This window comes from Opisthorchis viverrini (assembly GCF_000715545.1).
Source record: "Opisthorchis viverrini unplaced genomic scaffold opera_v5_868, whole genome shotgun sequence".
Taxonomy (NCBI): Eukaryota; Metazoa; Platyhelminthes; class Trematoda; order Opisthorchiida; family Opisthorchiidae; genus Opisthorchis; species Opisthorchis viverrini.
The window spans coordinates 4,391-18,395 of record NW_008752531.1 but is presented as its reverse complement, the minus strand read 5'-3'; the positions used below and the strand labels follow the sequence as shown (position 1 = coordinate 18,395).

Genomic DNA, 14,005 nt, shown 5'->3' with positions numbered 1-14,005 from the left:
CTTGTCAGTTTCTATCCAGATTGTCTGAACATATATCTGGTAGAGGGATGTGAAGGAAATGGCGAAACTTTTGGGTGTTGTTGATGCTACTCCCCTAACAGGATGGGAATCGTGTGATCCTCACTGCACCTGGTTGGAGGCACTGCAAGGTATGGCTGCCAACCGATGTCAATGACGATCTTGTCGTCAGTTTCTATCCAGATTGCATGAATGAGTGTTTGAAGGTGTAGGCACCTAGGAATTGTTGTGGTAAGCTTTTATTAATCCCCTTCCGCCTTTATTCTCTTATTCTCAATATGGCTTTTTAAATGAATCAGGGTTGTACAGCGACGAAGCAGCGATGTTGGACACTGATGTCATGCTGTGGATGATGATGGTGGTGATGTAGTCACCTTGGGATGATTGTCTTTCTCATAACGAGGCTTTCAAATCATGGTTGTACAGCAGTACCGGTGTTAAACACTGATATTATGCTATGATGGCGGTGCACAATCACTTCACTTGCTCAGTCGGTCGATACTGGTGGTCTATGACCATCGCATGTGGGTGGAAATCCATCCAGCTTACAGACCCACGAATGCCATTACATCTCTAGGGTTCAGACGATTGTCACTCGCTTTGGACCTCTAGGGGCTGTCTGACAATAGCAGTCAGTTCACCTCATAGATGTTCTTTGTCAGTAGAACTGTACATCCCATTTCACCTTGCCGCCGTTTCGTCCGCAGTCGAACAGCCAGACAGAGAACTTCATTGACACCCTGATGCGTGCGCTTCAGAAGTCCAAATGGCATGGACCGACGGAGAGGATTTCACAAATGTTCACACCGGTAAGTCGAACAACACTGAACCCGAATTCGTCTGATGAAGTTTCACTAGCAGAGGCATTGTTAGTTTTGGACGCGTATCTACTGTCGAGGTTTGTACAAATTGTGAATTTCTCTTACCCTAATAGTACCGTATAGAAACCCAGCTCCGACTTTGTTTTGCCTACCCGGAGGTTCTGGTATTACGCGTCACTCGAAGATACCGTTCGACCGTTACAGGCATTGTTCCGGCAGAAGCTTCGAACACCGTATGATACTATTTTGCCAAGGAAAGTGCAACTTGGTCATCGCGTGGAAGAACAGTTCAACGGGAATCCCGCGGTAACCACAGGCCGCCTCAATGAAGGCCAGGGAGTGTTGGTTCCGATGTGACATCAGCTTGACTGTCGAGAGGAGAGTGTACAAATCTGTGTTCCGATTTGTCCTACTTTATGGCTTAGAGACGTGACCGCTGCCGCTCATTTGATTAGCTTGTTGAGAGAAACTGCAACTTTTACACAGACAACTCAGCCAATATATTTCGGTGTGTCGCGGAGGCTTACAAATTGTAACACCACCATAAGGTCCAGTCCCTTCGTCAGGCATTTATAGTCGAAAACTACTCAGTGAGCCGAATAGTGGTAGTTTCAAGTTGGGCATCAGCTTCTAGCATCAATAAGAGGAACTAATCCAGGTACATCTACTTTTGAGCTCTGGGTGGCTCTAGTTAAGGTGCGAACTTAATGACTTTAGAGTCCCTCGTTCGAACCCAGCTGCTCCGGTTTAGGATAGGGCAATGTGGCACTATCCTATCCTTCACTCTTCCTTCTGGTGGCGTGGCAGGTAGGAACCGACTGCCAACTGACCTATACTTGATGGAATATTCTGGTGCGTTGTGATTGTCGCCTGCTGATACGGGAACAGAACATAAATGGATTCAATAGTCTGATTCAAATCACATTAATCTGCGTATCGAAATATATGCTTCAAACCGAACTGCTTCACTAGGTGCAAGACGTCTTTTAAATTACCATGCATGTTCTTACTGTTATTTAATGTCTTGGTAATTTTGGCGCATCGTTTTTACGCTGAAAACTATCAGTGGATATACTGTCAACGCGTCTTGCCATATTTTTTTTTAATTTTTAACGCATTCTGCTTCGTTTGCTTCAGCGCGATATACTCGTATTGAGTGGTCCTGTTTTATGCTAACATCGTTTCGAAGAATAATGGACGTTTTGGTACTAAATGCCTGGAGTGACAACTACATGTATCTTTTGGTAGAACAGGCCTCAAAGGTACGTTTTTCTGTCTTGTACCTGCAATCCAAACTGCCTGACAAGGTTTTGGCTTGAGTAATCTTAGAACATGATGTTGAGAGCTCTAACCGTATAGTTGTCAGTTGAGATATTGTTTCATCTTGGCAACAACGCTACAAAGTTTCAGCTACTGATCGAAGTGGCATCAGTGTGTGGTGGTGTATCGGTTCCTCCATGAAACTGAGCCTGGTTGTTCGCGTGAATTGGTATGTAACTTTTTTTACAACCCGATTGAGAGTCCGTGTGTATACTGGCATACTGCATGTACATAGTTTTCAAAACTTGTGGTTACTCTAAAGGCAGAATGGAGATGATGTAATCTAGACGTCTAAGATAAGACACAGCCACTTGTGAAAGTTTTGACACGAAATAACAGGAATACATAATCGAAAAGCCTCTCGATAGGATGGTCACATGCAGTATTCCCTAATTTTGTCAGACTTGTTTTCGAATTTTTGAATTTGATCTCAGTGTGTTCGAGTTATGAGCGTGGAATTTCTGGGTTTCTGCTTCTTGGAGTCTTTATCCAGCTGATTATCCAATTCGCCAGGAGTGGGATATGGTGAAATGCACGCGTAGTGTGATAATTTTGTTGCGAGTTGTCCGTACACAGGTGAAATGCATTTTGCACCGAAAGCTTTGGTTTGAAGCTGATTAATGGATGTCCCATGATGTGCTGCCAGATCGTCTTTTTGGTGCTATCGGTGTCGAAAAATGTTCAGCTGTAACACCCTTTCGCTGTCCAGCTGCCATGCCACGCAAAGGAAGCACGAGGATTGAGGTACTTTCAGGTCGCCCAATTCCAGACCGGGGAAGTCAAGAGGCAGACGGGTTCGAACCACGGACCCTGCGGTCAGCAAATTCGCGCTCTAACTGCTGAGGGGTCTCGCTGTCAGTGTGAGGATTCCCGGGTGGCTTATTGGTTAAGTTGCTAGTCATTGGCCAACCTGGCTTCTTGCCAGCTCTTTTCCAGGCGTGAACGGTATCCCGACCCTCGGATTGAATAGCGCCCATACACCGAAACCGTGCTACAACTGGACGGTCCGGTTTTACTTCAGTTCAAGAGTATATTTCATTCCTTTCTGGGCCGATATAGATGCTGGAACTCTGGCACTTGAAGGATTCTACTCAATCTTGCAGTTCATTTTTAGCCGTGGTTGATTTTACTTGAACGAAGGTAGTGATCAGGGAAGACAGACCGTTTCCGCATTGAGTTCTATTCCGACAACTCAAGGGTAACAGTGCGGGATGATTCGTAGACTATCTTTTTTAGCTTCTATCAGTTTGAATAAAAGCTGTCAATTTGATGTTTTGGAATCTGACCATGCTCCACACGCCTGTGGTTTATTCGTTCTCCTTATCAAAGACAAACAAACAAGCTCCTAGGCCAGAATTGCACTCTCATGTGCGCACACAGCAAGTGGTCAGTCATATTTCGAAAGAGTAGTGATGGCTTCTCTGATAGGTGCCACACTTTATTTGTACACAAAGCTCCCTAAATCACCGGTATGTCTGGTTTCTGAAAACCGCATTCCACAAAGTTCTAGTTGACTGTTTACGGATGTGTTTGGAAAGCTGGCCAGATTTGAGTATGGGCATATCCTATACAAACTAAATGGACTCAGAATAGCCTGAGGTACCAGTGACAAGGAAATACGCTGCCTCGTTAGTCACTGACGTTTGCAACATTCGTCAATTTTGATAAACGCATGGTAGCCACATCCTTATTTGGTGTTTTGGTCCATCAATTTCCTAATCTTGTGGCGTGCTCGGCAAGTAAGAGGATTGTGGGATCTTTGAAATTTACAGATATATGGCTACATGTCTGCCGGATCTATTTCAGCTTATTAAACAAAGGCGTTTTAATAATTTGATCTGCTGTGCCTTTTAAATACCAAGATGACACGCCTAACGTGTTGGTATGATATTACACTTATGCGAAGGCATTGCGCATCGCAGCGCTGGACACTGGGAATTCTGTCGATTAAACCGTAACCTATCGCAAAATACAGAACTGAGGCAGGATTCGGACGCTATAAAAGTACAACCAACCATGCTACATGAAAGCTCTTATGGCTGTAACGTGATTTGATTTGGGATTTTGTGTGCCTTTTTAGCATTCCACGCATCTGAAATATATATCGAATTACCTCAAGAGAAATAGCATTCACAGAAGAGTCACGTGGAAGCGAATTACGATATGATATATGAAATTGTCCGACAAATCCCATGCATCCAACGCAGTATCTGACGGGGCACTCCTGTTGGGTGCATCAGTGTATCGATACAGCCAGAAAGGTTACTGAATTGTCATTTGGGGCATCCAGCTGATCAAATGCGTCTCCCAAGCATGAATATTTTCGTTAATTTAGGCATGGTAATTCCAGTCGTCCGGTTTGCTATGAGAAGGTGGTAGGGACGCCGTCACCTTGCGTACTGAATATCCTGGATTCAAACCTTAGCATTGCTGACAGCAAAATGAGTCAGGTGTTTCTTCTCTTTATATGGGTTTGCGATAAAAACGCTAACAATCGCGCCGAGGAGTTAGGTTACTGCTTAAACAAGAATAATGTGGAAGTGCCACAAAAACCTTGCCAGTACCCTTAAGTAATTCACGAGCGCTGATATTTGGATGGTGCACCGCCTGATAACCCAGTAATTTTCGAGTTCCTAATTACCAGAGTGGGTTCACCGTGATGCAGTTTACTTCACTAGCATTACTTTTGGTTCTCATTTGAGCTTGGTTATGTATATCAAACAATACCGTTTCCATCCAGTTATGAACATCGTATGATCAATGCCGTTGCATTTGGTTGTCGCACTTATATTATTTCCGCTCCAATTGTGTAGGCTTGTTGATTTCTTTTAGAGCAAACTATGCAATTAGCTTGACTGATGTCACCACATATTAAGTCAGAAGAATCTTCGTTAGCCATACACTTTGGATGAAGTTGGTAATCTATGTCTTCTTCAGGGACAGGGGAGACAATTTAGTGAATTCTAAGGGTTTCTTCTCGAGAGGCTACAGTGTATATAAGTGGTGAAGCTTTATGTTGGAGGTCTATCCCTTTCAGAAGAGCATTTCCCGAAGAGACGATGTAAGGCCGTACTGCAAGAGAAAAGTTTGCCGGCGGGTGGTGAATGATGGTCTAACTATTTAATTACATGGGTATTTGTGATCAGCAAGCGTACTTGTTTTGTTTATCGAGATATCGGTTGGAACTGTCACACACGATATCCAGCTAATCGTTGTTGTATTATCGTTAATCACGTTGTCGGCGCGCATTTTCGCCTACCGTGGTGTATGTATACATCGTAGTTTTTCGTTGTGTAAACAAACCGAGAAGTTCTTATTCCGTTCATTGTTTAAAAAATTTCGTTCCACCATAGAACCACACCCGTCTGTCAGTAAGAATCTAATTGTATACAGCCATTATCACCATGATCAGTGTCAATTTGTCGAGTAGACTTAATTACCCGGTTTAGGCTTTGGAAATGTCCCATGATAGCACGACCTTCTACTGTATTGGAAACTACTGAATGGAAACTGACTCGATTTATGGTGTGTTGGTAGCTCTGTCTGAAAATGAACGACGTCCAGGGGGTTCTCGCCTCCCGTGTAATGTATTGTTGAACGCGTGTAACTGTTGTAAACAAATCTCTTCTTCGTATCTTACTTTGAAAGTTCAATGTGTGGCATATTCGTTTCACAGTAATTTCTGGAAGATTTTTGCGTACACCGTTGTGTGTGAAAATGCCTCATAGTCCAAACATTCAATTCGGAACCATCAAAATGGAGGGATATCGTTAATCATATGTGAAATAGAGGCATTATGAATTCACACCCTTTTTAACAGCCCCTCATGGCCTGTCTGTGTGATTACCGAGACTATTTCAGAGCAAAGCCATCAAGTTCTTAAAAGGAAGAATAAACTCCTGGATCTTGTATTGGTTGCTGGGTTTGAAGAATGGCGTGCCAACACATCCACTGATCTTGGACAGTTATCGCATGATTTTCTCTTTTCAAGGAAGGCTGTCATACGTTCTCTGGACAAGTGATCACAATTTTGGTGGCCTATATTGGGACTTGTACAAAAACGAGTGCCAGTACATGACCTGATGCGTTTTAATGATTCTAGTTTTCCTATCCATCAGTTGTATGCAAAACGACGAACGACGGTACCCTTCATCAGACGTTAAGAGAACGGTGGGCTGAAGAATACGAGATCTCATGGTATAAAGGGACATCTTAGAATCCAAACGTGGGCACATTTAAGCGAACTCATTTAGGAGACGGTTTAAGACTTTGTTGGAAGGCGTCCTATTCAATCCTGTTATTGAAAGCCATCAATAGCCAGTTTTATTTGGACGTTGGTTGCTCCTGAAAAGCTGTGCATGGGTTCCTATAGAACAATACTGAAGACAGATGTGAAGACGCAGAGACTGCTGAATGACCAGAGCGTCATAAGGTGTTTGGGCTTGATATAGAACTGTCAGTTATCAGAGACATTTGAATGGATTTCGTGATCTGGTAGCAACGGGCCATCCGTGATAGAGAGACCTCATTACCTCATATCTTAGGCAGTGTGAATGACCAAGGTAGACCAAAGTGTCAGTTAGCCCATTTGAAACATATGCGGTTGGAACGCGTGCGATATCTATTGACTCAACTTCGCCAAAAACTGTGGTCTGATGACTTGATGTGGCCCACTATTTTGCTGGTTTGGTTTCATGGTGGTCTGATCACTGATGAGTACTACCTATTCGTTCAGCACGGTCCTGCTCAGTAATATCGTTTGAATACAGCCTTGATCCTAGTTTTCTCTAAATTTACAGCGCCGGTCCACATACCTGACTGGTGACTTTTCCGCTGCAATGCGGGTGCATCGTAGGATAGCTTCAAGCTACAGGAGGCGGGAAAATTTAGATTGCGTGTATTGAAAGTGGAGACTGCACTTATCTCGACCACAACAGATTTTCTGTCTTCCTATGCCACCATGTCACTTCATGTACTGGATCTTGAATGCTTTAGTTCATACTGGTCAACAACTAAAATTATCAGATTTCCCGTGGTTCTGGCCCTAAAATCATTTGTGCCGTTTCTTTGTGAGGGGTAAATTCGTGTGTGTGGAGAAACTTGTTGGAGTTTTATGGCGTACTTCGCGAAGTGTAGCATCTCTGCTTAGTGAAACTCATCTGTCGTCTGTTTCCCAGTTACAGCTCCAAATAACTTCTTGCTACCGCCGTGATATAAAATCACGTGACCTCCACATCTAGTATCAGCGACCGCACTGTTCCTGGCACGTATTTTGTAGGGCTCCCTCCGAAGTCAGCAGCTTGGCTTTGTAACCGGGGTCAGACCGCCCAGGTCACCAAAAAGCAAAACCATAGGCCCTCTGAAACTTCCCCAATATAAATGTCTTGTTCCCTGATGCCCATATATGGATCTAAACTTGTATAGGTGGAATCGATGCGTCTTTTGTTGACTTCCCTTCTAATGCTGAAATCACACCCAACTGTTCACTGCAAAACGAGTTAGTATGTTTTAACGGGACACAGCAGTAAGCGATAAAAAGCCGCCAAACATCACTCATACAGTGATCATATGTGGGACGTGCAACCACTGTCGATAGAAGTCCTATTGTATTGGCTCGTGACAAAGGACCGTCGATTTTCTCTATATCGAACCTAGTGATTACAAAACCTCAAGGAACTGACTGGAAGAGTGTTGCGGATCGTCTAAAATGTATTGGCTGCTGGGTTTGAAGAATTTCGTGCCAACTCATCCATTGATCTTGGACAGTTATCGCATGATTTTCTCCTACCACACTTACTTGCATAAGGCTTTGATTCGTCTTCTTGTGAATTATATATATATATATATATTGACAATAGCTCTTTTCTAAGCAAAATTAGGAAAGTTTTCTCTTCAGAATGAACGAACTATTTTGGGTCATAGCTATTCCTTTGGTCACCTTAGTGGAATAATCAACATCCCTGCATCTTGGTTAGATGTGCGCTGCTGTGGATCCCGTCGAACCGGAGAAAATATTGGATGCGGTCACCAAACACGGATTAACCCTATCACTTGTATTAACCACTCATCACCGTGCGGATCATGCAAGCGGAAATGGTGCTTTGGCAAAAAAGTGGAAAGAGAAATCTGGCGAGAAACTTATCATATACGGTGGTGATAAGCGGGTTGATGCTTTGACTAACCTGGTCTCTGACGGGGAGGTGATAAAAGTTGGCCACACTCTGAATGTGAAGTGCTTGGCAACACCATGCCACACAACCGGGCACATATGCTACTACGTCTCGGATTCCACCAAAGACTGCCGTGCTGTTTTCACTGGAGATACACTTTTCCTTGGTGGTTGTGGTCGGTTTTTTGAAGGTACACCGGAGCAAATGTGAGTTTATCGATTGTCTGTATCAGTCTAATATATCCCGCATATTAGTTGGCTTATTTCATTCGTTAACTAGCCCAGTGATGTCATCCTTTTTTAGCTGGTGACAGGCTTGGCCGGTTCATGAGAGCCATTTATGCTCTCTTTGCGGATCTAGTGTATTATTTCATGTCTTGCCTACTCGCAAGTAGCATAATTCGTTGTCTGTTTACTGTGATCCTTTCGACGGTCCTCTTAGCCGGAGGGATGTCACTCGTTTCCGAAGTTTGATTGGGGGTTGTCGCGTCTGTCAAGTGTCCTGTTTCAGTACTCACTATTTTCCTTTCTTCTGTTATCGGTCAATTTATTCTTGAATGCTTTTCACTTATGTATATAGGCACCATCTCGATTCAAACCTTATCCAGACGTCTTGAATTTGTCCCTAAGGAGCAAGGAACCCTTGTTCTGTTCTTCAAGAGCTAGACGCTTTCCAAGAAAGCACTGTTGCAAAATTTTTCACGGCTTCCGCCCTCTACCTCTACAGCTGTGAGTTTACCATTTCGTACGGGTTCAATGTTTTTTGGCGCCGAAGAAGTCAGATCAGCCTTTGATCGAATTCCAGGACGACTGGATATCTGTCTGGATTATGATTTGATTTCAGCCAGACTAGCTCTGTAACCCGAGTATCTCATTCAACACTTACTAACGTTCTATTCTGGGAAGTACACCAGTGTGGGTCAAGTTGCTCATTCAATGGGACAATTTCCATGTTACAGGTCATTGTGTAGTACACTTAACTCTGGTGATTCAAGCAACCCGTTTATTGATGTTTATCTGGAGAGGACGGAGGTAAAGCAGTGAAGCATTATAAAGCAATCATGTCGACCCACCGTACTTTTGTGTGCACTGTTCCCCAGGCCAAGAATCAAACTGTTATAATGCGAATCGGCCATGGTTTCATTCAGAAAGAAGTGATAGCTGTGATATCATATCCTAGTGCTCCTGAGGGTTTGCTAGCTCGTGTTCTCAAGTTTCGCTGGTCAATCACAAACCCGTATCAAAATAATCCCTGAAACGTCAACATTATCCCAGCTGGCAGGACCATTTTTTTCTGCTGCTCGCTCACTGTTCGCACCACTCAACCCATCAATATCATCAACCGTAAAAACCGCATACTTGCTGTACAGTGGTTATAGCTGACAAAGTTTTGTCCACTGATGATTTAGGGACGTGGGGGTAAATGGCTGCACATACTTGCTGTAGTTATAGCTGACAAAGTTTTGTCCACTGATGATTTAGGGACGTGGGGGTAAATGGCTGCACATTGGAGACGGTAGATGAGATAATTGATGCGTAAGTACAGGGGCATCAGTGGACTTTTCATTTGGGAAATCGGGATCGGGGGAGCTATGCATCGGAAGCAACAGCTTGAATGTATGAGCGCTATTTAGGGCATCGCCGGGCCATGTATCACAATGTTTCTAATTTCCTAATGTGTCCTTAATCGGGGTCTCCATACAAGGCAAAGACTAGCACAGCCGAGTTTATTGGTAATTTCTCTCATACATCGCTGCCAAGTCATTGTTTATTGTTAATAGGTAGCCCGGTGCGTAAAGCATACAGATAACTTACAACCGAACGACCCGGTAACGTTTCCTTGTGTGGAGGGAACTTTGACCCCTTTGTCATGGTGATTTGTGAGAAAATGATGATTGAGTACCGTTTAGTTTATCCAATTTATCGGACTCAAGCTCTCCGGAGCTGACCACATTCACGGATGTTCGACCGTATTGGCTTGCCGATCTACATTTGTCAGCATAGCATGAATAATCATAGTCACATACAGAAATTTATTAGGCTCAAATGCTTTCAAATACCACCACGGAAACTTATTTTTACTTAATTTCGCACAACTTTACGGACAGCGGTATGCTTTGAAACCCCTGCACGGGATACTTCATTGTTTGATTTGCGAGCTACTGACCATGTCGTCCTTGGTTTGTACCCGTGTTGGCTTTCCATTTACTCCTGTCTAGGATTGGGCATCGTGTTAGGGTCTTCACTCTTTTGTTTGCCACACCTGAGCAATTTTATACTCCATCCTTTTACTTTATGAATAGATCCTGCGTACGACCTCTAGTTCTAGTTCAGTCGCGTGAACATCGTCATATGTTACTTGTGTGTGTGCATTGCACACAATTCGTGCGCACCGATCACTTGGTGAGCACGTGTTCTGCACCGTGGAGCCAGCGCCATCGCCTTTCACATGTGGTAGACTTTTGTCATTCGCCTGGTCTGCCAGCGTTTCCCCATTGGGAAGATAAGATTCTTGTTTTTGCTTGTCGGTTTCCCTCTACTGAATACCGAGATCGAACGGACTGTCTGGCTTTGCTCAGTCGTATTTTCCACTAACCTATTTTTGTCACTCAGGATATTTTGAAGATTAATGAGTGAGTGATGTTGTAGCGGAATATCTAATTTACAGCCTTACAGCATTCTAATTCGCCCAATGTTAAATTTCGAAATAACTCTAACTGACGTGCGTATTAGTTTTGAGAAGTCGTGTTATCCTCGTATGTTATGTGCCATCTTGGTCAGTGTTATATAGCCATGTAAAAAAAGCACTTGCTGGTTTCAATGGTATCCTTCCGATGCATAATTTCACTTGTCTGCTCAACACTTCCTACCATTACAAGAGTTCCGTTTGTACCGATTGAGTGTCCGTTCCACATTTACACAGGCATCATGCCCTTTTGGGTTCCCTCGGTAAGCTTCCTCCATCAACTAAGGTATACTGCGGCCATGAATATACCGTGAAGAATCTTGAATTTGGTCTTACCGTCGAACCCAATAACAAGGCACTACAAGAGCGACTGAAACATGCGAAAGATCTGCGTGCTCGGGGACTCCCGACGGTACCGGGTACCATCCAGGACGAATTGGATACTAACCCTTTTATGCGCGTGGACCAGACTGATGTCTTAGCACATGCGAAGACCAATAACCCGATTGAGGCTATGCGGGTGATTCGTTGCGAGAAGGATCGATTCTAATACACTCCTTTGCTTTCATATTCACCTTCACTGTTGATTTTGCTTACAATATCAAGCGTTTATTGATTCATCCCGTATATGTCCTGTCCATCAGCCATCCCGGTATCTCAATAAACCACTTATGATCGTGACCACACTGCATTTTTGGCTGACATCATATTGCGTATCAGTTGAATTTTTGGTCACTGAGTGTCATCGGATGTTTTTTTTCTGAGGAGTTTTGTGTATCACGTTCAACTGAAAGTCAAGGGCACGAGAATCATGTCTATCATCAACACCAATGTAATTTTCAAATGAATGCACTTCGCCACTTACTGATAATTCGGAGTTCAAAAGAGCATAAGGTGGACGAAAACCTGGGGACTGCGCCTACCTGATAGGTTTCAAAAGGGACGAAATCGGTAGTGGGCTGACGAGTTTTACAGAAACCTTGGGGTTAATGTGCCTGTGAAGAAAAAATAGATATGCTTCTTTCAAAATCCCACAGAAACACCTAGTGGTCGTCGTTTGAACTAACGATTCCTATGAAGTACAAATATTGCTATCTCCGAAGCCACTCGCTTTCAGACGAGACGATCCTTTTACTGATCTACGGATGCCTATCGGCCTGGGATGATCAAATACGTTTAGGGGCAATTTCTCGTTCATAAAATATATGCAGATGCTTATCCTCGCCTTCTAATCTGACTTCTAGGAGGAATCAAGTATGCTAATTCCGGTGTAGCGTAGACCTTATCTTTTGTTCGTTTCCGGAGTAACAGTGTATTAAATTCAGTGAGTCCAACTCTTGAGATCCCAAACGTACCTACTCCGACACTACTCGATACTGAGATGTGAGACAGTTTCAAGTGTCTTCTCATCTTTCCCGCCATATTATTTCAAAACCGCATCATTTACACCACCGAAAATGACGGCTAACGAATTTTTCAGTTGATTTTCTAGCCCCGAATTTGGTTGTCGCACACAAACTTCGTGATCTCAGGAAGTTTTGTACGGGAATACTCGATATTTCCAATATATCCGGAACTGAACAGATGAGTAGGACCGCATGGACAATCGATCTCATACCTGCTTCGCACGCCCCGCATACACGCCCGGGCCACGGCATCTAGACTTTTGGACCGGTGCTATGACCAGCAGCTATCTATTATGTCACGAAGTGGATGTGTGCGCAGCAGTCATGCCACACCGTTAAAGTTTAAGTATAGTTTTCTCGGAGCAACAAAATGTTGGATAGTCGGCACAAGCACCATTAATCGATCAATCTTCGTTACCGAGTTGGGTGTACTTTCTTAGTGTGGGATGTGAGCTATTATAGCAATCTCATTCGTAGTGTCCTTGTGACTTTTAATCAGTTCCTGGCAGATATGCTTATCGAGTTTGTGTGGGCTGCGAACACCAACGTACAGTTCGGTTGGGTTACCTTGGAATAACAACTTCACTCAACGTTTCGATCACCGCTGGTCATCTTCAGGAATAGAATACTCGACTACATGCTTCTTGTTGACTGATTCAAGATTTATTCAAGACAGACATAAATGTTCTTGCCTCCTGCGGTTCTTTTTGGCCCATGCGTGTTAGCGACCTATCGGTTGTGCATCCTTTCGATAAATTAAACGATTTCATGAACCATGCACAATAAGTATAGCGGCATGTATATTCTTCAACTGGGAGGCGATCTTTGTGTTTCGACCCTTGTTTTGTTAGCAGGTTATATTCAACCCACCACTTTGTACACAACCAAAGGAAACTCTTTTTTGAATCTGAATAACAACAAAGTTGAACCAATGGCGAGTACGTTACCGTCGGGCTGTCAAGCCGTGTCATATATTTCCTTGGTTGGTTGTATTCAATACCACAGCATGACCTGAATAGCAGTGGTCTAAATAATGGACTTCAGCTTTGTTTCGTTGGCCACTTACATATTGGAGATTCGTTTGTATGGGTGTGAAGCCGTCGAGTGTAAGGTTGTATCAAATTTCCCCTACGTTTAGGAGCTGAGGACACCGAGCAGCGGCACACTGAAGCCACGTCTGTTTTACCGTTCTCATAAACATCTGGTGCCTATAAGCCCACCCAGAGACCATTTATTTCACTTCTAAGTCCTAGTCGTTTAAGGTACTGAACTAAAGGATTATTACTGCGAAAACACGAGACAGGAAACCATATAACGAATTCGTTACGTATGCTGGGACGACACATTGGGAAGTTTGAATAGGTGAATAGACGAGAAGTTCACGACTTGGTGAACGAAGCCAAATTAAGCATCTAAGGGTTTCAAGCGTAGTATAGTCCAAAGAAGCTAGGAAGCAAAGTACAGTTCTTGCTCGAACGGATTGACTAAAGTTACCTACTCTTGGGTTGCTTTCAACACAGATACGTTTCAGGAGTCTAATTAACTGACAAGAAACAGGAGATCGGTTGTGCATCCTTTCGATAAA

The 14,005-nt window shown here is 43.5% G+C and overlaps 1 protein-coding gene across 1 annotated transcript; it reads left to right on the top strand.

Moving 5' to 3' along the window:
* Window positions 1-1,975: 1,975 nt before the first annotated feature.
* On the top strand, window positions 1,976-11,988 carry T265_12101 (hypothetical protein; the record flags this gene model as incomplete). Its single annotated transcript, XM_009179074.1, has 3 exons — window positions 1,976-2,101; window positions 8,135-8,535; window positions 11,252-11,988. The coding sequence occupies 3 exons, from the start codon at window positions 2,009-2,011 to the stop codon at window positions 11,562-11,564; spliced, it is 807 nt and encodes a 268-aa protein (XP_009177338.1).
* Between the last annotated feature and the right edge of the window lie 2,017 nt (window positions 11,989-14,005).